This window comes from Cherax quadricarinatus, chromosome 3, assembly GCF_038502225.1.
Source record: "Cherax quadricarinatus isolate ZL_2023a chromosome 3, ASM3850222v1, whole genome shotgun sequence".
NCBI classification, from domain to species: domain Eukaryota; kingdom Metazoa; phylum Arthropoda; class Malacostraca; order Decapoda; family Parastacidae; genus Cherax; species Cherax quadricarinatus.
In genome coordinates, this window is record NC_091294.1 from 78,524,842 (window position 1) to 78,549,757 (window position 24,916).

At 41.5% G+C, this 24,916-nt stretch overlaps 1 protein-coding gene across 2 annotated transcripts in view; it reads left to right on the top strand.

Moving 5' to 3' along the window:
* The window catches only part of LOC128704909 (inositol-3-phosphate synthase 1-B-like), a 46,002-nt gene that overhangs the window by 21,081 nt on the left and 5 nt on the right, over positions 1-24,916 (top strand). For both annotated transcript variants that reach the window (XM_070092906.1, XM_070092903.1), the window contains exons 5-8: positions 3,946-4,059; positions 7,860-8,263; positions 19,283-19,525; positions 23,745-24,916. The exon at positions 23,745-24,916 is cut by the window's right edge and continues 5 nt beyond it. In XM_070092906.1, the coding sequence (XP_069949007.1) occupies positions 3,946-4,059; positions 7,860-8,263; positions 19,283-19,525; positions 23,745-24,299 (1,316 nt within the window). In that variant the 3' untranslated portion in view covers positions 24,300-24,916. The remainder of the gene's footprint in view (positions 1-3,945; positions 4,060-7,859; positions 8,264-19,282; positions 19,526-23,744) is intronic.

Sequence of the window (24,916 nt, forward strand, 5' to 3'; positions counted from 1 at the left end):
TACTTCTAGTTGAACAGTGACAGCAGGTGTAAGGTAACTAATACCCAGGTACCTACTTACTGCTAGGTGAACAGTGGTAGCAGGTGTAGGTTAACTAATACCCAGGTACCTACTTACTGCTAGGTGAACACTGACAGCAGGTGTAAGGTAACTAACATCTTAGGTCTATAAAGAGGCCTAGTGGATATTTGTATTTTTCAAGTGCCGTGTCAAGTAGGCCTACCATTTTTATAATTGTGTCGTGTGTACGTTCATTTGGCCCAAAATCAAACTGGCAGTAATTGAGAATATTGCCAGAAAAGAATACAGTGGACCCCCGCATACCGTTGGCCTTACATAACATTAAATCCGCATACCGATACATTTTATCGCCAAGATTTTGCCTCGCATACCGCTAAAAAACCTGCTCAACGCTGTTCGTCCGAGACATGTCTATGTGAGGCCTGAGCCAGCCTCACATGTTCCGCCGGTGGCATTGTTTACAAGCCAGCCTCCGCGGTAACATCCAAGCATACAATCGTAACATTTCGTATTATTACAGTGTTTTTGGTGATTTTATCTGCAAAATAAGTGACCATGGGCCCCAAGAAAGCTTCTAGTGCCAACCCTGTGGTAAAAAGGGTGAGAAATATTATCGAAATACTGTGGTACCATGGTCAACTGCTGATGCTGCTGCTGCTGCTGCTGTAGCACTGTCAGCTGCTGCTGTAGCACCATCAGCTGCTGCTGCTGCTGTACCACCGTCAGCTGCTGCTGCTGCTGTACCACTGTCAGCTGCTGCTGCTGCTGCTGTTGTAGTACCGTCTGCTGCTGCTGCTGTAGTACCGTCTGCTGCTGCTGTAGCATTGTCTGCTGCTGCTGTAGCATCGTCTGCTGCTGCTGTAGCACTGTCAGCTGCTGCTGCTGCTGCACTGTCAGCTGCTGCTGCTGCTGTAGCACTGTCAGCTGCTGCTGCTGCTGTAGCACCGTCAGCTGCTGCTGCTGCTGTACCACCGTCAGCTGCTGCTGCTGCTGTTGTAGTACCGTCTGCTGCTGCTGTAGCATTGTCTGCTGCTGCTGTAACACTGTCAGCTGCTGCTGCTGCTGTAGCACTGTCAGCTGCTGGTGCTGCTGTAGCACTGTCAGCTGCTGCTGCTGCTGTACCACCGTCAGCTGCTGCTGCTGCTGCTGTAGTACCGTCTGCTGCTGCTGCTGCTGTAGTACCATCTGCTGCTGCTGTAGCATCGTCTGCTGCTGCTGTAGCACTGTCAGCTGCTGCTGCTGCTGCTGCTGCTGTAGCACTGTCAGCTGCTGCTGCTGCTGCTGCTGCTGTAGCACCGTTGTTGGTGTGGCTTATTGAGAATACCAAGAAACAATTAACCCCAGAGGGTTAGCCACCCAGGATAACCCAAAAAAGTGTGTCATCGAAGACTGTCTAACTTATTTCCATTGGGGTCCTTAATCTTGTCTCCCAGGATGCAACCCACACCAGTCGACTAACACCCAGATGAACAGGGAAAAATGCCTGGAACTAGTGCTCATATTGGTGAATTTAAAGCCAGCAAAGGTTGGTTTGAGAGATTTAAGAATCGTAGTGACATACACAGTGTGATAAGGCATGTTCTGGAAGAAAATGTCAAACAGGACCTACAGTACTCAGGAGGAAAAGGCACTCCCAGGACACAGTGTCTCATCAGTCATTGCTGCATCTTCAATAAAGGTAAGTGTCATTTATTCTTCATTTAGTAGACTAGTACATGCACAATATATACTGTGCATGTACTACTCTACTATTGTGCATGTATCCTTCTCTTTGTGTGTAGGAAAATGTATATTTCATGTGGTAAAATTTTTTTTTTTCATACTTTTGGGTGTCTTGCACGGATTAATTTGATTTCCATTATTTCTTATGGGGAAAATTCATTCGCATAACGATAATTTCACATAACAATGAGCTCTCATGAACGGATTAATATCGTTATGCGGGGGTCCACTGTATACAGGAAGTGTTCAACAGATTGGGAACCTTGTGTATTGTGTATAATAATACACCTACAATCAGACTTACGACTGTGCTTGGTTCCAACCAACCGGTCATAAGTCAAAATGGACGTAAGTTCAACCTTACTACTAAATATTAACATCACATTTTTGTAATGATTTTATTTTATTGTTTTATTTTGGTATTTCATTTTTTACTTTACTTTTTATGCTGTTAGTACTGTATTTTATACCATAAGTTTAGGATAAACACAGTGTACAACACAAACACTTGTTTATTTCCCAGAAATTTGGCATATAAAACACGGTCGTAAGTCGAGCAGTCATATGTCGAGCGGTCATATGTCTAGCGGGTCGTAAGTCAGTTGGTAGGTGTATATAATAATGATATAATACACAGTAATGATATAGACACTTTAGGAAGTCCATAATGTGATAAGTACGACACATATGCAGCAGTTAGGCATCTTTCTTCAGTCAAGTACAGAAGAGTTCAAAGAAGCAGTAGAGATGTAAATACTACGATGTAATCAGTCCATCAAACCTTGAAGACGTAGTTCTGAGATGGTCAGTCCCTCAGCCTTGTTCCATATTCTGGAACAATGTGAAGTTGAAGTGATAGTATGTAGACTTATATACCATCAGGAGGTGAGGTGCAGCACACTACTAGAAGAAAGAATGTAATTATTGAGAGGTCAGGTTCCTCTCAGATCTAACCATTCTCGCTAGAAAAAGTTGTCCAAGATGTCTTCTGTACCAGGATACCTAACTGTTGTACACATCTTACTTACCAACCTGTCAGTATTTTATACCATTTTAATACTCACTCTGTCAGGCACTGCAACACAATGGTATCTTGGTAAACAACAGAAGACATCTTGGGCAAATTTTTCTAGCGAGAATGGTTAGATCTGAGAGGAACCTGACCTCTCAATAATTACATTCTTTCTTCTAGTAGTGTGCTGCACCTCACCTCCTGATGGTATATAAGTCTACATACTATCACTTCAACTTCACATTGTTCCAGAATATGGAACAAGGCTGAGGGACTGACCATCTCAGAACTACGTCTTCAAGGTTTGATGGACTGATTACATTGTATTTACACCTCTTCTGCTTCTTTGAACTCCTCTGTACTTGACTGAAGAAGTCTACTGAGTAGGTGAAACATTTCAGAATAAAGATGTCTAACTGTTGCACATGTGTCTTACTTATCATATTGTGGACCTCCTGAATTGTGTCTAATATTCATAATACAGAAATCTTCAACTTACAGAAATGTTGGGGACCTGAATTGTGTATATAATTATTATATATTATACACAATACAGAAAGTCCCCAGTGTGTTTGTAAGTTGAAAACTTCCTGTAACTGAGAATGTTGCAGATGCTGAAATCTTTTTCAGCATCATACAGGTTTTCGAGGCGAACGAGACGCCTTGGTGTCAAAAACGACCCCCATTTCTGACCAACTAAATTTTGTAAAAAAGATATATGGTACTGCGGCCTCAAAGATGCTTGGTTAATTTATGAGACATATTTTGGGAATAAATAACGTCTTTGATGCTGTAAAATGTGGCAATCTATTGCATCTGTGTTTTTCAAAAATTTCGGGTAGCAAAAGTGAGTGTAGTTGGATATTAGTGTGTAATTATTTGCATCTGTTAGACCTCCATCTTTGTGTGTTTATTGTTGTCATTGATGACTATTGATGTTTGGGCAGGTTCCATCGCTGTATTAGGCCTACCATTATTTTTAATTATTTTCCTAAGCTTTTTTAATTGAGAACTTTACAATCACGATTTTTGTCATCGTTGATGTCCATTGATGTCCTTGCAGGTTCCATCAGTGTAGTAGGCCTACCATAATTCCAAATTATTTCCCAAGCCTATTAAATTTATAATTTGTTTTTTTCATCATTTTTGATGTCGTTGATATACATTGATGACTACTCATGCCCTGGCAGGTTCCATCACGCAGGCCAGCACTGTGCTCCTGGGCCGAGACTCACATGGTGAAGTCTTCGTCCCGTTGAAGTCACTTCTGCCTATGGTCGAGCCCAATGACATCGTTATTGATGGTACGCTATACATCACTGGCATTGATCACCCCTGATGATGATGGTGGGATGTTCTGTGTTATTGATGACCCCTGGCAATGATGATGGTGCTGCTGTGTTATTGACAACCATAATGACATTGCTGTGTGTTTGTATTGCCGACCATAATGACATCTAATGACTATAATGATGTCGCTTTTTGTATTAGTGACAACCTTAATGGCATTGCTTCTTGCATTATTGATGACAGTAATGATGCACTGTGCCCCCTACAGGTTTAGATCTTCCCCATGAATATAGTAATAATAAAAGTAATAATAATAATGATAACAGTAATAATATAATGGAGGGGTGTTAATATTGCACTTTTATAACTGTAGTGTAAAACACCCTTCTGGCAAGACAGTGATGGGGTGAATGATGGTGAAAGTTTTTCTTTTTTGGGCCACCCTGCCTTGGTGGCCACCTTGCCTTGGTGGGAATCAGCCAGTGTGTTAATAAAAAAAAATATAATGGTAATAATAGTAATAATAATGGTAATACTAATAACCACTCCAAAACTATAAAGCAGGTGGGGATATAGTTTTGGAGTGGTTGGTGCTTTTATTTAATAAATGTATGGAAGAGGGTAAGGTACCTAGGGATTGGCAGACAGCATGCATAGTTCCTTTATATAAAGGCAAAGGGGACAAAAGAGAGTGCAAAAATTATAGGGGAATAAGCCTGTTGAGTGTAGGTAGTAGGTTGGTAGACAGCAACTGCCCAGGGAGGTACTGCTGTCCTGCCAAGTGAATGTACAACGAAAACCTGTAATTGTTTTACATGATGGTAGGATTGCTGGTGTCCTTTTTTTCTGTCTCAAACATGCAAGATTTCAGGCATGTCTTGCTACTTCTACTTACACTTAGGTCACACTACACATACATGTACAAGCATATATATACACACCCCTCTTGGTTTTCTTCTATTTTCTTTCTAATTCTTGTTCTTATTTATTTCCTCTTACCTCCATAGGGAAGTGGAACAGAATTCTTCCTCCGTAAGCCATGCATGTTGTAAGAGGCGACTAAAATGCCGGGAGCAAGGGGCTAGTAACCCCTTCTCCCGTATAAATTACTAAATTTAAAAAGAGAAACTTTTGTTTTTCTTTTTGGGCCACCCTGCCTGGGTGGGACACGGCCGGTTTGTTAAAAAAAAAAAAGTGTTGAGTATACCTGGTAAAGTGTATGGTAGAGTTATTATTGAAATTAACCCTTTCAGGGATGGTGCTGTACTAGTACGGCTTGCACGCCAGGGTTGGTGCCGTACTAGTATGCATAAATTCTAACACCTTCAAATCTAGCGAGAGAAAGCTGGTAGGCCTACATATGAAAGAATGGGTCTATGTGGTCAGTGTGCTTGGTATAAAAAAAATCCTGCAGTACACAGTGCATAATGAGAAAAAAAAACCTCCGACCGTGTTTTTGGTTTAAAACAGCGACTTTGCAGTGTATTTTCATATGCTGTTTATGGTTGTACTCTAGTTTTCCTGGTCTCGTTTTATAGAATGGAAGACATATTATGGAAATTGAGATGATTTTGATTGGTTTCACAATGAAAAGTACCTTGAAATTAAGCTCAAATTAGCAGAAATGTTCAATTTTTGCCAAAGTTCAAAGGTAAGCAAATGCCATGCGTCCAGTACACGTCAACTGGTGAGTGTAATATTCTTTCACAAGTGCCCTGATATTATTTATACCATTTCTACGCCATTTCTACATGAATGCAGTAGTCTACATAACAAATCTTCTATTTTTTGCGAGAATAAAAATTCAAAGTCGAAAGCAAAAGAAATGCAACAGAGGCCTGGGGACATGAGTAATGAACAGAGGAAATGTTATTTTAGTGCCAGAAATGTCTGTCTTGTTTATTCTGGACCCTATTTGGAAATTGGCATCTTTTGAAATTTGTGTGAGATTAGCAAAATTGCCAATTTCTGACCACATTATTGGATAGTGGAAATTGGTAAATGGGTGGTTTCTTGTACTCATTCGATAGAAAATATGGAGTTCTAGCGAAATAGGTATGATTTTTATCGACTGGTACATTGGAATTGGCCGAAAATAGGGCTCAAAGTGGGCAAAATCTTCGATGCATAAACATCGTCGAGAGAGCTAACTTCACGAGAGCATAACCCCCTAAGTTTTCCATCAAATTTCATGCTTTTGGTGTCATTATGATCGGGAAAAGATTTCCTATCATTTCACAAGAAAAAATAATTTTTGTTTTTTTTCCGACCCTGAGAACAAGTTTAGGAGAGGCTCTGCTGACCCTGAAAGGCTTAATAGTAAGACAGAGAGCAGGATAGCAGATGAACAAGGAGGCTTTAGGAAAGGTAGGGGGTGTGTGGACCAGGTGTTTACAGTGAAACATATAGGTGAACAGTATTTAAATAAGGGTAAAGAGGTTTTTGTGGCATTTATGGATTTGGAAAAGGCATATGATAGGGTGGATAGGGGTCAATGTTGCAGGTGTATGGTGTAGGAAGTAGGTTATTGAAAGCAGTGAAAAGTTTTTACGAGGATAGTGAGGCTCAGGTTAGAGTATGTAGGCGAGAGGGAGATTATTTCCCAGTAAAAGTAGGCCTTAGATAAGGATGTGTGATGTCACCATGGTTGTTCAATATATTTATAGATGGAGTTGTAAGAGAAGTGAATGTTATGGTGTTGGCAAGAGGTGTGGGGTTAAAAGATAAAGAATCTAATACAGTTGCTCTTTGCTGATGACACTGTGCTTTTGGGAGATTCTGAAGAGAAGTTGCAGAGGTTGGTTGATGAGTTTGGTAGGGTATGTAAAAGAAGGAAATTAAAAGTGAATATAGGAAAGAGTAAGGTGATGAGGATAACAAAAAAATTAGGTAAAGAAGATTGGATATCAGATTGGAGGGAGAGAGTATGGGGGAGGTGAATGTGTTCAGATATTTGGGAGTGGACGTGTCAGCGGATGGGTCTATGAAAGATGAGGTAAATCATAGAATTGATGAGGGAAAAAATGTGAGTGGTGCACTGAGGAGTCTGTGGAGACAAAGAACTTTATCCATGAAACCAAAGAGGGGAATGTATGAGAGTATAGTTATACCAGCTCTCTTGTATGGGCGTGAGGCATGGGTTGTGAATGTTGCAACAAGAAGAAGGTTGGAGGCAGTGGAGATGTCATGTCTGAGGGCAGTGTGTAGTGTGAGTATAATGCAGAGAATCCATAGTTTGGAGATTAGGAGGAGGTATGGAATTACCAAAACTATTATCCAGAGGGCTGAGGAGGGGTTATTGAGATGGTTTGGACATGTAGAGGATGGAACAAAATAGTCACTTCGAGAGTGTTTAAATATGTAGTGGAGGGAAGGCAGGGTAGGGGTTGGCCTAGGAAAGGCTGGAGGGAGGGGATAAAGGAGGTTTTTGTGTGCGAGGGGCTTGGACTTCCAGCAAGCATGTGTGAGTGTGTTAGATAGGAGCAAATGGAGACAAGTGGTTTTTAGGCCTTGACGTATTGTTGGAATGTAAGCAAGGTAACATTAATGCAGGGATTCAGGGAAACTGGCAGGTCGGACTTGAGTCCTGGAGATGGGAATTACAGTGTCTGCACTCTGAAGGAGGGGTGTTAATGTTGCAGTTTTATAACTGTATTATAAGCATGCCTCTGGCAAGACAGTGATGGAATAAATGATGATGAAAGTTTTTCTTTTTCGGGCCACTCTGCCTTGGTGGGAAACGGCCGATGTGTTAATAAAAAACAATAACAATAATAATAATAGTAATAATAATAATAATGATAATCTGGGCCAGGTTGGGACATCTCGTCGCTCAACATGGCTGAGGCCATGGAGCGAGCCAAGGTGCTGGACTACAACCTTCAGGTGCAACTGCGGCGGCACATGCGGACCATTCGGCCCCGGCCCTCGGCCTACTTCCCTGAATTCATCGCTGCCAACCAGGCTGAGCGGGCTGACAATGTGCTGGCCGGCACCAAGGCAGAGATCCTGGCCCGCCTACAGGCCGACATCCGTGACTTCCGGGCGGCCAGTGGTGTTGAGCAGGTCATCGTCCTCTGGACGGCCAACACAGAGCGCTACAGTGATGTTGTCCAAGGTGTCAATGACACGGCCGACAACCTCCTTAATGCCATCAATAAGAATGAGGCTGAGATATCGCCCTCAACCCTCTTTGCTGTGGCCAGCATTCTTGAAGGGGTAAGATAATGCAGCATTCTTGAAAAATAGGATTAAGTATTACTCTGTTGTATTCATACACCAATACAGTAGTACCCCAGTATCTGGGGATTTGGTTTCCACAGTTTTAATTATTTGCTATTTTTAATTTGTATTGTTATATTATTAGATTAAATCTAGTTGTACTATAGTTCATTCTAGCTCAAAACATAGACTCCACAAAAGTCATTATATTAGACCTTAGTGCAATTATTTGATTACCACTTTATTGTTCACCACAACTTATATTAGTCCCTTTTATATTATAATTTTATATTATAATTCTAACTTTAAAGAATTACCTTTAAAGTACTACCTACTATCATATTCCCAAGCTCCATTATTTGATCATCACTTTATTTGTTCACCACAAATTATTTTAGTCCCTTTTATATTGTCTCCTTTATTTTAGCTTTAAAAAACTACCTTAGCTCATTATTTTTACATTTGTTAAATAATTCAGGTGCTATTTTTTTAGCTTTAGAATATTTACTTTGGTTTATACTTAATTCTAACTATAGATTCACTACAAATCTTATGATTACAAGCATTGATCCTGATACCAACCTCTTATTTAATGACTTAAATGATTCAAACAGTAACTGTAATTACTACACTGCAGAACAATCAAAGGCACTTCTCAGTGCCAACAACAACATAACTATCTTTAACTACAATATCAGATCTTTAAGCAAGCATTACGATGACCTCCTAGCATTACTAAATTCCTTGCATGCCAATATGTCCATCATTACACTAACTGAAACCTGGCTAAAGCCTGATACTACAGATGTCTATGCCATTCCTGGTTACACAGCCATACACAACTGTAGGCCAGACCAACAAGGGGGTGGCACAGCTATATACTATTCAGACCAACTAGAATGTATCACTAATACTTGCACAAGGGATGAACATGGGGAACATATAATAGCTAAATTCAAATCCAAATACCTACAAAAACCTCTCACAGTGATAAACATCTACAGAGTTCCACAATCAAACATTAGCCAATTTAGTCAAAACCTAGGAAGTATGATAACTGATGCATGCATGAACAAAGATCACTTACTACTCTCAGGTGACTTCAATATAAATCTCCTGCAAGACCAGGACCCACACGTTACTGAATTCACAAACACAATGAGTAACTGTATGTTGCTACCAACAGTAACAAAACCTACAAGAGTTACAGAGACTAGTGTTTCCCTACTTGACCACATCTGGACCAACACCATATCCCCTTTAAAATCAGGCATAATTACAGATAATACCACAGACCACTACCCTACTTTCCTCATAACAACTCTTGGTAAAATACCCCAAGACACTACTAAAGTCACCTTCAGACTTCACAATGAGGCAGCCATTAATAACTTCACAACAGCAGTAACAAACATTGACTGGCACACTGAGCTAGAAATCTATACAGATATTGACGAATGTTTTAATAATTTTCTAAAAAAGACCCAATACCTCTATAACAAGCACTGCCCTAAAAAAACTAAACAGATGACAGCTAAGAGACGGAACAGTCCCTGGCTAACACCCAATATTCTCAAATCCATAAATACAAAACACCGATATGAAAAACAGTACAGAAGTACAGAATGGGTCACATAACCAGAGACCAAACAAAACGTTACTCGTCAGTCCTAACCAGCCTGATAAGAAGGGCAAAAAAACTGTATTATGAGAACAGATTATCCAACTTACGAGGTGATATAAAAAAGACCTGGAAGACCCTATCAGAAATTCTGGGAACAAAAAAGATATCACGAAATAGCGAAATAAAATTGGCAAAATCAGATGAACCCCAACTCCCACCAACAGAAACAGCAAACAGACTCAATGATTTCTTCTCCACTATAGGACAAAACCTTGCCAATAAAATCCCAAGCTCAAATACCCCACCAAATGACTACCTCACTGGCAACTACCCGAACACACTGTTCCTAGCTCCGACTAACCCATACGAAGTCTCCCTTATTATCAATGCACTAAAAAACAAGGCAGGAGATTTAAATACCGTACCACCCTTTATATACAAAAAAGTGTCACAAGTACTATCACCAATCATTGCAACACTCTTTAACAAATCCATTGAATCCTCCACCTTCCCTACAGCTCTCAAAATAGCAAGGGTCACCCCGATCCACAAAGGAGGAGACCAGAGTTGAATAACTATAGGCCAATATCCAACTTACACCCTCTCTCAAAAATCTTCGAAAAATTAATTCATAAACGAATCTACTCCTACCTCATCTCCCAAAACATTCTCAACCCCTGCCAATTTGGATTCAGGCCTAATAAAAATACTAATGATGCTATTATACACATGCTAGAACATATATACACTGCAATAGAGAAAAAAGAAGTCCCACTGGGGATCTTCATTGACTTACGTAAAGCTTTTGATACAGTTGACCATGACTTGCTCCACGTAAAATTGTCACACTATGGTATTAGAGGGCACTCCCTCAACTACCTCAAGTCTTACCTCAGCAACAGAAGCCAATATGTCTACGCAAATGGGGCAAGCTCTTCCGCTCAACCAATTACGGTTGGTGTCCCACAGGGAAGTGTCCTTGGCCCTCTTCTCTTTCTCCTATACATAAATGACCTACCAAATGCTTCGCAATTCCTCAAACCCACACTTTTTGCAGATGACACTACATACGTCTTCTCTCACCCGAGCCCAGTCACGCTAGCCAATACTGTAAACACCGAATTACAGAAAATATCTACCTGGATGAGGACTAACAAACTTACACTAAACATTGACGAAACCTACTTCATTCAGTTTGGTAACAGAGCTACAGATGTACCTCTTAACATAACGATAAACAGATCACCTATCACAAAGCTAACAGAGGGAAAATTCTTAGGAATCCACCTTGATAATAGACTCAAATTTCATACACATATACAACAAATTTCTAAGAAAATTTCCAAGACTGTAGGCATACTATCGAAGATATGGTACTATGTTCCACAGTCAGCCCTCCTGGCCCTATACCACTCTCTTATTTACCCCTATCTCACCTATGGAATTTGTGCATGGGGCTCAACAACAATTAACCATCTCAGACCACTAATTACCCAACAAAAGGCTGCAGTTAGAATGATAACAAATTCTCACTACAGGCAACACACTCCACCAATATTCAAAACACTCAACCTACTCACCATACAAAACATCCATACTTATTACTGCACCTATTACATACATAGAACACTTAACTCTGATATTAACCCTCCCCTTAAACATCTCCTTGCCAACCTCAACAGAACACATGACCATAACACAAGGCACAGATCACTCTTTGATATTCCTCGTGTCCATCTCACGCTATGCAAAAACTCAGTGCACATAAAAGGCCCTAAAATCTGGAATTCATTACCTGTATATATAAAAGAAACACTACCTGTTTATAAATTCAAGTCTCTTCTCAAAGATCACTCACTCACTCAAAACCAAATAAATACTGAATAACTGAACCTTATAAATTGTATATCCTATATGTTACTCACAATTACAGTGGACCCCCGCATACCGTTGGCATCACATAACGATTAATCCGCATACCGCTTGCTTTAATCGCAAAAATTTTGCCTCGCATACCACTTAAAAACCCGCTCACCGCTGTTCGTTCGAGACGCGTCCAATGTGCGCCTTAGCCAGCCTCACATGTTCCGCCGGTGGCATTGTTTACCAGCCAGCCTCCGCGGTAGCATCCAAGCTTACAATCGTAACATTTCGTATTATTACAGTGTTTTTGGTGATTTTATCTGGAAAATAAGTGACCATGGGCCCCAAGAAAGCTTCTAGTGCCAACCCTACAGCAATAAGGGTGAGAATTACTATAGAGATGAAGAAAAAGATCATTGATAAGTATGAAAGTGGAGTGCGTGTCTCCGAGCTGGCCAGGTTGTATAATAAAGCCCAATCAACCATCGCTACTATTGGTGGTACAGCTGCTGCTGCTGCACTGTCAGCTGCTGCTGCACTGTCAGCTGCTGCTGCACTGTCAGCTGCTGCTGCACTGTCAGCTGCTGCTGCTGCTGTAGCATCGTCTGCTGCTGCTGTAGCATCGTCTGCTGCTGCTGCTGCTGTAGCATCGTCTGCTGCTGCTGTAGCATCGTCTGCTGCTGCTGTAGCATCGTCTGCTGCTGCTGTAGCATCATCTGCTGCTGCTGTAGCATCGTCTGCTGCTGCTGTAGCATCGTCTGCTGCTGCTGTAGCACTGTCAGCTGCTGCTGCTGCTGTAGCATCGTCTGCTGCTGCTGCTGCTGCTGTAGCATCGTCTGCTGCTGCTGTAGCATCGTCTGCTGCTGCTGTAGCACTGTTGTTGGTGTGGCTTATTGAGAATATACCAAGAAACAATTAACCCCAGAGGATTTGCCACCCAGGATAACCCAAAAAAGTCAGTGTCATCGAAGACTGTCTAACTTATTTCCATTGGGGTCCTTAATCTTGTCTCCCAGGATGCAACTCACACAAGTCGACTAACACCCAGGTGAACAGGGAAAAATGCCTGGAACTAGTGCTCATATTGGTGAATTTAAAGCCAGGAAAGGTTGGTTTGAGAGATTTAAGAATCGTAGTGACATACACAGTGTGATAAGGCCTGTTCTGGAAGAAAATGTCAAACAGGACCTACAGTACTCAGGAGGAAAAGGCACTCCCAGGACACAGTGTCTCATCAGTCATTGCTGCATCTTCAATAAAGGTAAGTGTCATTTATTCTTCATTTAGTAGAGTAGTACATGCACAATATATATTGTGCATGTACTACTCTACTATTGTGCATGTATCCTTCTCTTTGTGTGTAGGAAAATGTATATTTCACATGGTAAAAAATTTTTTTTCATACTTTTGGGTGTCTTGCACAGATTAATTTGATTTCCATTATTTCTTATGGGGAAGATTCATTCGCATACCGATTATTTCGCATACCAATGAGCCCTCTTGCACGGATTAAAATCGGTATGCGGGGGTCCACTGTATATCACACAAATGTTAAACCTAGGACCCAATCTAACTTTGTTATTTTTTTAAATACACTACCTAACAGAATACTCCATTCTACTGAATGTACAACAATGCATGCAACCATATGACCTGTCTTTGTAATACTCACTTGTGCTTTATAGTTATCTGTTTACAATAATGTTTTATCACTGATTTCATCATTGCTTAGTTAATCTTAAGTTAATTTTAAGCCAGCCCGTAATGCTATGCATATAAGTGGCTTTGGCATGCTGCTCTTACCTGTATTTTTTTGTACCACTGTATGTATGCTAAAATTACTAAATAAATAAATAAATAAATCTGTGGTTTACTGTAGCCTGAAAATAAGCTATAATTTAGTTTAATAATGACAACAAAGCACAAAAGTAGTGATGGTGACAGTTGTTCAAAGTCTAAGAGAAGCTGTGAAGTTCTTCCCTTCAGTGATAAAGTGATAATTCTCCACTTATTGTACATAATTTATCAATTATACTTTGTTACAAAATGCAATATCTATACAGACATCTCCAGAGATTATTAGAAGGTCAACTTCTTGATCCTCCTCTAGCATCTAGACTGTTTCTGGTTTTGTAACAGTTTGTCAGAGAATATTCAAGTCCAGTTATTTTTTAAAATTAAAACATATTTCAATAAACCCTTGGGATTACAACTGGATGAATATAAACCAGCTGAACAAAATTTGAGATGCCTAATATCAAAGGTGTCTGGGTGGTACCAATTAAATATAATACATTTGGTATAATTACAGACTTCTGTACTCTTCTCTTGGAGTATAACTTGGTATACATACCTCAAAGTTATATTGTACATATCATTGTATAGTGCTGATGGCACAATATATAACTGTAAGTCTTGAGTATTGTCTAGTACCTTCCTATAATGAGATGTACTCTAGTAAATAATATAATTATACACATGTGGCTGTGATTAGATTTTTGTACTTTGCCACCGAAGTGGCTAGTTTATTGTGCACCTCACATCCATCCTGTGGATGGTAGCACAAGAGTATATGGATACACAATAGGCCTAGGAACTAGGCCTCAAAAGGGTTAACAGGAGTACATCTTGATTTATATCTACAGTTCACTTATCTGTTAGAAGCAAATTTAGGAAATTTACTTAGTATATCTGGTATCTTATATTCATTAATAAGATATCTTGACATGTCACATAGGTTATTATACTATCTCTATATTCCTCAATAAGTGGACAATTAAGTACATATTGTTCAAAATTATTTAATAAATGTATGGAAGAGGGTAAGGTACCTAGGGATTGGCAGAGAGCATGCATAGTTCCTTTGTATAAAGGCAAAGGGGATAAAAGAGAGTGCAAAAATTATAGGGGGATAAGTCTGTTGAGTGTACCTGGTAAAGTGTATGGTAGAGTTATAATTGAAAGAATTAAGAGTAAGACGGAGAATAGGATAGCAGATGAACAAGGAGGCTTTAGGAAAGGTAGGGGGTGTGTGGACCAGGTGTTTACAGTGAAACATATAAGTGAACAGTATTTAGATAAGGCTAAAGAGGTCTTTGTGGCATTTATGGATTTGGAAAAGGCGTATGACAGGGTAGATAGGGGGGCAATGTGGCAGATGTTGCAAGTGTATGGTGTAGGAGGTAGGTTACTGAAAGCAGTGAAGAGTTTTTACGAGGATAGTGAGGCTCAAGTTAGAGTATGTAGGAAAGAGGGAAATTTTTTCCCAGTAAAAGTAGGCCTTAGACAAGGATGTGTGATGTCACCGTGGTTGTTTAATATATTTATAGATGGGGTTGTAAGAGAAGTAAATGCGAGGGTCTTGGCAAGAGGCGTGGAGTTAAAAGATAAAGAATCACACACAAAGTGGGAGTTGTCACAGCTGCTCTTTGCTGATGACACTGTGCTCTTGGGAGATTCTGAAGAGAAGTTGCAGAGATTGGTGGATGAATTTGGTAGGGTGTGCAAAAGAAGAAAATTAAAGGTGAATACAGGAAAGAGTAAGGTTATGAGGATAACAAAAAGATTAGGTGATGAAAGATTGAATATCAGATTGGAGGGAGAGAGTATGGAGGAGGTGAACGTATTCAGATATTTGGGAGTGGACGTGTCAGCGGATGGGTCTATGAAAGATGAGGTGAATCATAGAATTGATGAGGGAAAAAGAGTGAGTGGTGCACTTAGGAGTCTGTGGAGACAAAGAACTTTGTCCTTGGAGGAAAAGAGGGGAATGTATGAGAGTATAGTTTTACCAACGCTCTTATATGGGTGTGAAGCGTGGGTGATGAATGTTGCAGCGAGGAGAAGGCTGGAGGCAGTGGAGATGTCATGTCTGAGGGCAATGTGTGGTGTGAATATAATGCAGAGAATTCGTAGTTTGGAAGTTAGGAGGAGGTGCGGGATTACCAAAACTGTTGTCCAGAGGGCTGAGGAAGGGTTGTTGAGGTGGTTCGGACATGTAGAGAGAATGGAGCGAAACAGAATGACTTCAAGAGTGTATCAGTCTGTAGTGGAAGGAAGGCGGGGTAGGGGTCGGCCTAGGAAAGGTTGGAGGGAGGGGGTAAAGGAGGTTTTGTGTGCGAGGGGCTTGGACTTCCAGCGGGCATGCGTGAGCGTGTTTGATAGGAGTGAATGGAGACAAATGGTTTTTAATACTTGACGTGCTGTTGGAGTGTGAGCAAAGTAACATTTATGAAGGGGTTCAGGGAAACCGGCAGGCCGGACTTGAGTCCTGGAGATGGGAAGTACAGTGCCTGCACTCTGAAGGAGGGGTGTTAATGTTGCAGTTTAAAAACTGTAGTGTAAAGCACCCTTCCGGCAAGACAGTGATGGAGTGAATGATGGTGAAAGTTTTTCTTTTTCGGGCCACCCTCCCTTGGTGGCCACCCTGCCTTGGTGGCCACCCTGCCTTGGTGGCCACCCTGCCTTAGTGGCCACCCTGCCTTGGTGGCCACCCTGCCTTGGTGGGAATCGGCCGGTGTGATAATAAAAAAAAAATAATAAATAATTGTTCAAAATAGTGGCCATATGGTTGGCCACATAATTTGCATTTGGTTTGATCATCATCTGTGTGCTTGTCAAACTACCAGAAGTACTTGTAACCAAGGCTAAGCCTGGCCACTACAACATCAGTCAGTACTTGTAACCAAGCCTAAGCCTGGCCACTACAACATCAGTCAGTACTTGTAACCAAGCCTAAGCCTGGCCACTACAACATCAGTCAGTACTTGTAACCAAGCCTAAGCCTGGCCACTACAACATCAGTCAGTACTTGTAACCAAGCCTAAGCCTGGCCACTACAACATCAGTCAGTACTTGTAACCAAGCCTAAGCCTGGCCACTACAAATAGTCAATTGAAAACCGCCCAACCCTGGCCATACAACATCAGTCAGATTTGAACCAAGCCAACCCGGGGCCATACAACATCGTCAGACTTGAACCGCCTAACCCCGGCCACTACAACATCAGTCAATTGAACCCCTGCCCAAACTACAACATCAGTCAGTTTTGAACCGCCCCGCCGGCCACTACAACATCGTCAGACGAACCGCCCAAGCCGGCCACTACAACATCAGTCATATTGAACCGCCAAGCCCCACCAACATCAGTCAGCACTTGAACCGCCAAGCCGGCCCACACAACATCAGTCAACTTGAAAAACCCCGCCCGGGCCATACAACATAAGCGCACTTGTAACCCCCTCCCTCCCCATACAACATCAGTCATATTTAACCCCCCAAAGCTCCCTACAACATCAGTCGCACTTGCAACCCCCGCCCGGCCACTAAAATCAGTCAGACTTGAACCCGCCTCCCTGGCCACTACAACATCAGTCATACTTGAACGCTTGCCGGCCACTACAACATCAGTCAGATTGAAACCCGCCAAGCCGGCCACTACAACATCAGTCATACTTGAACCAAGCCTAACCCCCGGCCCCCAAACATCGTCAGACTTAACCCCCCGCCGCCACACAACATCAGTCGTTTGAACCGCTAAGCCTGGCCACCAACATCAGTCAACTTGTAACCCCCCAAGCCGGCCCATACAACATCAGTAAAATTTTGAACCAAGCCGCCGGCCACCAACATCAGTCAGCACTCAACCGCCCCCCGGCCCCCACAACATCAGTCAATTTGAACCGCCCGCCGGCCCCCACAACATAAAATCACTGAACCCCCCAAGCCGGCCACACAACATCAGTCAGACTTGAACCCGCCCAACCCCGGGCCAACAACATCAGCGTACTTGAAACCCGCTTGCCACACTACAACATCAGTCAGATTTTAAAACCCTGCCGGGCCCATACAACATCAGTCAGACTTGTAACCCCCCAAAACATCAGTCAGTACTTGTAACCAAGCCTAAGCCTGGCCACTACAACATCAGTCAGTACTTGTAACCAAGCCTAAGCCTGGCCACTACAACATAAGTCAGTACTTGTAACCAAGCCTAAGCCTGGCCACTACAACATCAGTCAGTACTTGTAACCAAGCCTAAGCCTGGCCACTACAACATCAGTCAGTACTTGTAACCAAGCCTAAGCCTGGCCACTACAACATCAGTCAGTACTTGTAACCAAGCCTAAGCCAGGCCACTACAACATCAGTCAGTACTTGTAACCAAGCCTAAGCCTGGCCACTACAACATCAGTCAGTACTTGTAACCAAGCCTAAGCCAGGCTACTACAACATCAGTCAGTACTTGTAACCAAGCCTAAGCCAGGCTACTACAACATCAGTCAGTACTTGTAACCAAGCCTAAGCCTGGCCACAACATCAGTCAGTGTTCACATTGCAAATTGCTTCATAAACATACTTATCAACCTTCATGTTATCATAGTGGGTTATAGATCTACTCAGGCTTGTAATTGCATTCCAATTTCATTATTTACTTCTCTCCTAATATTATTCCTAATGCTAGACACAGATACACCAAAGTTATATTCTTCGTTATCATTCTGCGTACTCTTCTTGGCTAACATATCAACTTTATCATGAAGGAATCCATAACAACTGTACATTAATGTATGTGCTTAATAATGCTCATTATGTCTCTGTAAGACTAGACTCAACTTAGACTTAAACAGGAACAATAAGTGGAGAATTATCACTTTTTCAATGATGGGAAGCACTTCACAGCTTCTCTTAGACTTTGAACAACTGTCACCATCACTACTTTTGTGCTTTGTGGCCATCATTAAGTAAAAATAAGGCTTATTTTCAGGCCACGGTAAACCATGGATAACTGAATCTGAGAATACGGGGGTCCTACTGTATTAATTTTACAATTCGGGAGTAGCAGAGTCTCCATTACTGTTCCATTCCCACATTAGTCCGTCAAATGCTTGGCTGTTCCGCTATGCTCTCCAGGGTGGTGATCAACCTCTATTAATGCCTAATCTATCCATGGTGAGGATGCATCTGCTAATGTCAACATTTCCTCTCCTGAAAAAGATCAAGGCTGGTCTAAGGCTGGGCTGGAAGAGTAGGAACAGTCTTGAAGACCTTAGAAGGCTTATCAAAGGTGCCTTCCTTCAGGACAGATCTGGCTTTGTTCTAAAAGAGGGAGATTTGGACTCATGATATTGTGAGATAACGACTGCTGATGAAATCGTGAGATAACAAATAACAAAAAAAGGCACAATACCGTGACTGGAACAACCCCTGGCCCATTTGTTGGCGAAGTGGCCTGTGAGGTTCAATACTGATTTGCCATGGTTCAAACCCTACCAGTTCCATGATTTCTGTTCAGACGAACAGGGATAAGCAACAATATTTTCTTCCTAGTTATTCTGTTGGTACTTTTTTAGGCTAAACTTAGATATATAGATCTGTTTAACCTTTTGTCAAAGTCCTTCTATTTCTAAAGTCTAACTTGTGCTAACTTTGGATGGTAGTACCTCCCTGGAAGGTAGTACCTCCCTGGAAGATAGTACCTCCATACCAATGTCCTACAAATCATAGTAACCACAATAATAATATTACAGGTTCCATACATCAATGGATCGCCGCAAAACACCTTCGTTCCAGGCTGCATCGAGCTAGCGGAACAGCGGAAGATCTTCATAGGGGGCGACGACTTCAAGTCCGGCCAGACAAAGTTGAAGTCTGTCCTGGTGGACTTCCTAGTAAGCGCCGGAATCAAACCCAAGTCAATTGTCAGCTACAATCACCTGGGCAACAATGATGGCAAGAACCTCAGCGCCCCACAGACTTTCAGGTCCAAGGAGGTGCGGTACAGGTCCCTCTGAATTGTTTTGTTGATGCCAGGAGTCATTGATGTAGATCTGTGGATAATGCCAGGTTAACTAATGTAGATGTGTGGCTGATGCTAGATGTCACTGAAACAGGTCTGCATTATTGATGCCAGGGTTCAGTGTCTCGCAGATTTTTAGGTCCAAAGAGGTGCGGTACTGGTACCTGTGAATTGTTTTATTGATGCCAGGGATCTCTGACATAGATCTGTGGTTGATGCTGGGTGTCGCTGACGTAGATCTGTGGTTGATGCCGAGTGTCGCTGACGTAGATCTGTGGTTAATGCTGGGGTTCATGACATAGTTTTGCATTATTGATGCCAGGGTTCAGTGATATAGGTGTGTGTTGCAGACCAGGTCCAAGGAGGTGTAAACTGGTCTCTGTGAATTGTTTTATTAATGCCAGGGGTCATTGACATAGATTTGTGGTTGATGCCAGGCATTGATGATGTAGATCTGCTTTATTGACATCAGGGTTCAGTGATGTAGGTCTGGGCTCCAGATTTTCAGGTTCCTATGAATTGTGTTATTGATGCCAGGGGTCATTGATGTAGATCTGTGGTTTATGCTAGGGTCTCTGACATAGGTCAGTATTATTGATGTAGATCTGTGTTATTGATGCTAGGGTCACTGATGTAGGTCTGTCTTATTGATGTAGACCTATGTTATTGATGCCACCATCAATAACATAGGTCTGTATGGTCAGTGTCCACAGTATAAAAAAAAATCCCATGTCATGCACTGCATGATGGAAAGTACAGAACCTCTGATCTTGTGTTTGGTGTAAAACGCACAATTTGCGGTTTATTATTGTATGGTTTTTGTCTATATATTGGAACTATAAGAACTGACTATATAGTGGAACTTTATAAGAGCTACTACTAGTAGCAGTAGTAGTAGTAGTACTACTACTACTACTAAGTGAACTGTAGATATAAATCCAGATGTACTCCTGTAAAGCCTATTGAGGCTTAGTTGGTAGGCCTACTGGATATCCACTTAACCTTAAACTACCATCCACAGGATGGATATCAGGAGTACAGAAACTTAGCCACTTTGGTGGCAAAATTTAATCTACTGGTACTACTACTTACTATTACAGATTTCTAAGAGTAAGGATAGTGGTCCCTCACACAATAACAACAACAATGTACAGTAACAACACATGATCATTGTTCCCAACACCTTACATTCCTTCCCTTGTAAATTAGTACAGTATATCAATGCAGGTTGCATTCTAACACAAAGATTAGCTGATCAAACTAACTTATATATCCCTCCTGTCTGGAGGATTGTCTGCTCTTCTGGAGTGCCTGAGATATAGAGTATTGGCATTGTTCTGAAGTGGAAATTCCCTCTCATATTACTGTTGTTATTTTGTAACCTCCATACTGACCTGATCTTTAAGGTTATTTCTGCTGTTATGTACAGTAAGTCCTCGATGTACAAACATGTTGAGAATCTCCTGTATTGTGTATATCATTATTGTATGAATATAGGAGGTCCCCAACGTGTTTGTAAGTCGAGGACTTGACTGTATCGTGGACAGTTCCACTGACCACAAAAGTGATCTATTTTTACACTGGCCAGGAATTACTAACCCATTTCTTACAGCTTCTGGTACTGTTTGGATCACTGTTTGTTCTCCATCACTCCTCAACCTTGGCATGAGTTGATTTGTATGCCTTTTCCCATATCATATTACTACAGTAAGTCTTCAATTTACACACACATTGAGAATCTTCTGTATTGTGTATATATTCATAATACAGAAGTCTTCGACTTATAAACATGTTGTGGACTTCCTGTATTGTGTATAATAATAAACTTTCTTTCAACAAACCGGCTGTATCCCACCAAGGCAGGGTGGCCCAAAAAAGAAAAACGAAAGTTTTTCTTTTTAAATTTAGTAATTTGTACAGGAGAAGGGGTTACTAGCCCCTTGCTCCTATAATAATGATATTATACACATTAATGATATACACAATAATGATATAATAATAATATACATAATACAGAAGATTCTCAATGTTTTCATACATGGAGGATCTACTGTAATTGTTAATTCCCTAATACCTCCACAGTGTGTAGTTCTACTCATGGTTCAACACAGAATTTCTGGCATACACACCACCACCATGAACTTGGACTTCAGAATTCCTATTAGACGTAATTTCTGCTGGTGTCTTACCGGTGGATCACTGAACAGTTATTCTTTGATTATACAAGAGCCTACAGAGTCTGGTATTGAGAGATCCTTTTGTAGACTTGTGTAACCCATCCTTCAGTGTCCTCGCTGCTAGACCATTTGATGTATACAATGTGTAGTTTACACGTAAAACACAAAGATAGCTACTAACATGCATGAGCATTTCAGGCACACTAGGCCTAATGCTTACAGCCTACTTAAAACTAGACATAGTTTATGAACTACCATGGGTGACAGAAACCTTGGATAGCTGTGAACACTATAGTGTCCTGGTATCCCCGGGCGATACCTTCCAAGAACTACCATGGATACCAGAAACCGTGGATAGTAGCCAACTCTATATATAAATGGTTTTTGGTTTACATACACAGCTATGATTAAATATAATTGATAAATTATGCACATTAAGTGGAGAATTTCACTGATGGGAAGCACTTCACAGCTTCTCTTAGACGTTGAACAACTGTCACCATCACTACTTTTGCTTTGTGGTCATTATTAAGTAAAATTAAGGCTTATTTTTGGGTCAGGGTAAACCATGGATAACTGAAACTGAATCTCCAGATATCCAGATAAAGGGTTTCTATTGGACTGATAAAATATTTGCCCTTCACTAGGCCTGCATAGTGTATATGTGCTCTAGATCATGGGTTTCCCTGTGCTTGGCCAAAATAGTACGAGAGATGATATTGTCTGAAAATTCTTAAAACAAATCGGACAATTCTTGGTCACTTTCACAGTATCTTGGTCAATGTTTGGCCACCAGACCCACTTCCTTGCTTCTGCTTTCATAGTATTGATACCATTAATTCTACTGACATTACCACTCAATTTCTGTACAATAATACATCATTGTGTATACAGGAGGGCCTTGCTTATGCAGCAGGTTAGGTTCCAGGCTACTGTAGGGCCCTGTTTATACAGCAGGTTAGGTTCCAGGCTACTGTAGGGCCCTGCTTATACAGCAGGTTAGGTTCTGGGCTACTGTAGGGCCCTGCTTATACAGCAGGTTAGGTTCCAGGCTACTGTAGAGCCCTGCTTATACAGCATCTGCTGTTGGAATGCCAACACACTGCAGTGATAAGCGAGTTTCACTGCAAAATAACTTTTCAGTGCCACTGCTCAGTCATCATAACTGCATTTTAAATCTGGCACACATACACACATTACCCAGAACACTGTAAGTTCTTGATTCCAGGGGATCTAGCAAGAAATTCTTCTTTTTATCCTGCTATGTAATTCCCAAATGAGAAAACTGGCTTCCAACAAGCTTAGCCAAGGCTCCAAAGAAATTTTTAATGGATCAGGTCCAAATACCACTGTGATGCTGCCATGTTGCACACGCTGCTGCTGCAGTAGATTCCTTGCCATAGTCATGACTCTGCTGCAATATCCTGGGCTGCCAATATCACCACAACTTCAACTAAACATGGCCAAATAACCTTTGGCTCTGATGTGCCATGCTTGTCACCACTGGTATGGTTGTAGAAGGTAATGAAAGACAGTAACAATAACAGTGCACTTGCTTAAAGTCCCACAGATAACAAAAACACAGTACATGATCGAACACAAAATAACATGGGATTTAATTCTCTCTGCTTCCAGCACCTTACAGGCCCTGACCACTGATACTGCTACTACTACTACTGATAGTTCTTGCTATTACAGATCTCTGAGAGTAACGTAGTGGATAATGTAGTAGAGTCCACCAGGATTCTGTACCTTGACTACCACTACTACTGATAGTTCTTGCTATTACAGATCTCTGAGAGTAACATAGTGGATGATGTAGTGCAGTCCACCAGGATCCTGTACCTTGACTACCACTACTACTGCTACTACTGATAATTCTTGCAATTACAGATCTCTGAGAGTAATGTAGTGGATGATGTAGTGGAGTCCACCAGGATCCTGTACCCTGACAGTGAGGGCCTTGTCTACCACTACTATTGCTACTGCTACTACTGATAGTTCTTGCTATTACAGATTTCAAAGAGTAATGTAGTGGATGATGTGGTGGAGTCCAACAAGGTGCTGTATCCTGACAGTAAGGGCCCTGACCACTGTGTGGTGATCAAGTATGTGCCCCACGTGGGAGACACCAAGCGGGCCATGGATGAGTACTCGTCTGAGATCATGATGGCTGGCATGAACACCATCGTTGTCCACAACACTTGTGAGGACTCGCTCTTGGCTGCTCCGCTCATCATTGATTTGGTCGTCCTGGCCGAGCTGTGCCAGCGGATCCATTTCCGTGTTGACAACCAGCCAGATTTCCAGGCATTCAACTCGGCCTTGTCCATCCTGAGCTACCTGTGCAAGGCACCGGTCGTTCCAGCCGGCACTCCAGTTGTCAATTCGCTTTTCCGCCAGCGGAGTTGCATTGAGAATGTCCTCCGTGCATGCATCGGACTCCAGCCCATCAATCATATGCTGCTAGAGTACAAACACCAGTACATCACTAAGCGTGTCGATGCTGGGCAGGACGAGATGGAGATTCCAGTCGAGACCAATGGTGAAGTCAATGGATGTGTTGTTTAGCGGGGTGTTGATGACTGCTGTACGTGGTCTTGATGATGGATTTACAGATTTGTTGTTGACGATTACTGTATGTCGAATTGATGAATTTACCGATGCATCATTGATGACTGTGGCGTTGATGATGGATTTACAGATACATCATTGACGACTTCTGTACAAGGTGTTGATGATGCATTTACTGATCTGTAATTGACGACTACTGTACATGGCATTGATGACATTTACTGATCCATCATTGACGACTACATGGCATTGATGATACATATACTGATCCGTAGTTGATGACTGAGGCCTTGATGACTACTGTACATGGCATTGATGATGAATATCCCCTGTATGTATGACACACTAGTACACACAGTGTAGTAACACTGTAGTAACAAAAAAACAGTATAGTAACAGTGCAGGAACACAGTAACACAATGTAACAGTAACACAGTGTAGTAACAGTGTAATAATGTAACAGTGGAACACAATGTAATACAGTGTAGTAACACAGTATAACAATGTAACACAATATAGCACAGCATAACACACAATATAACAAGAGTATAATACAGTACAGCACATAGTATAACACACACTATAATTTATATCAAGACATTAAAGGTTTTACT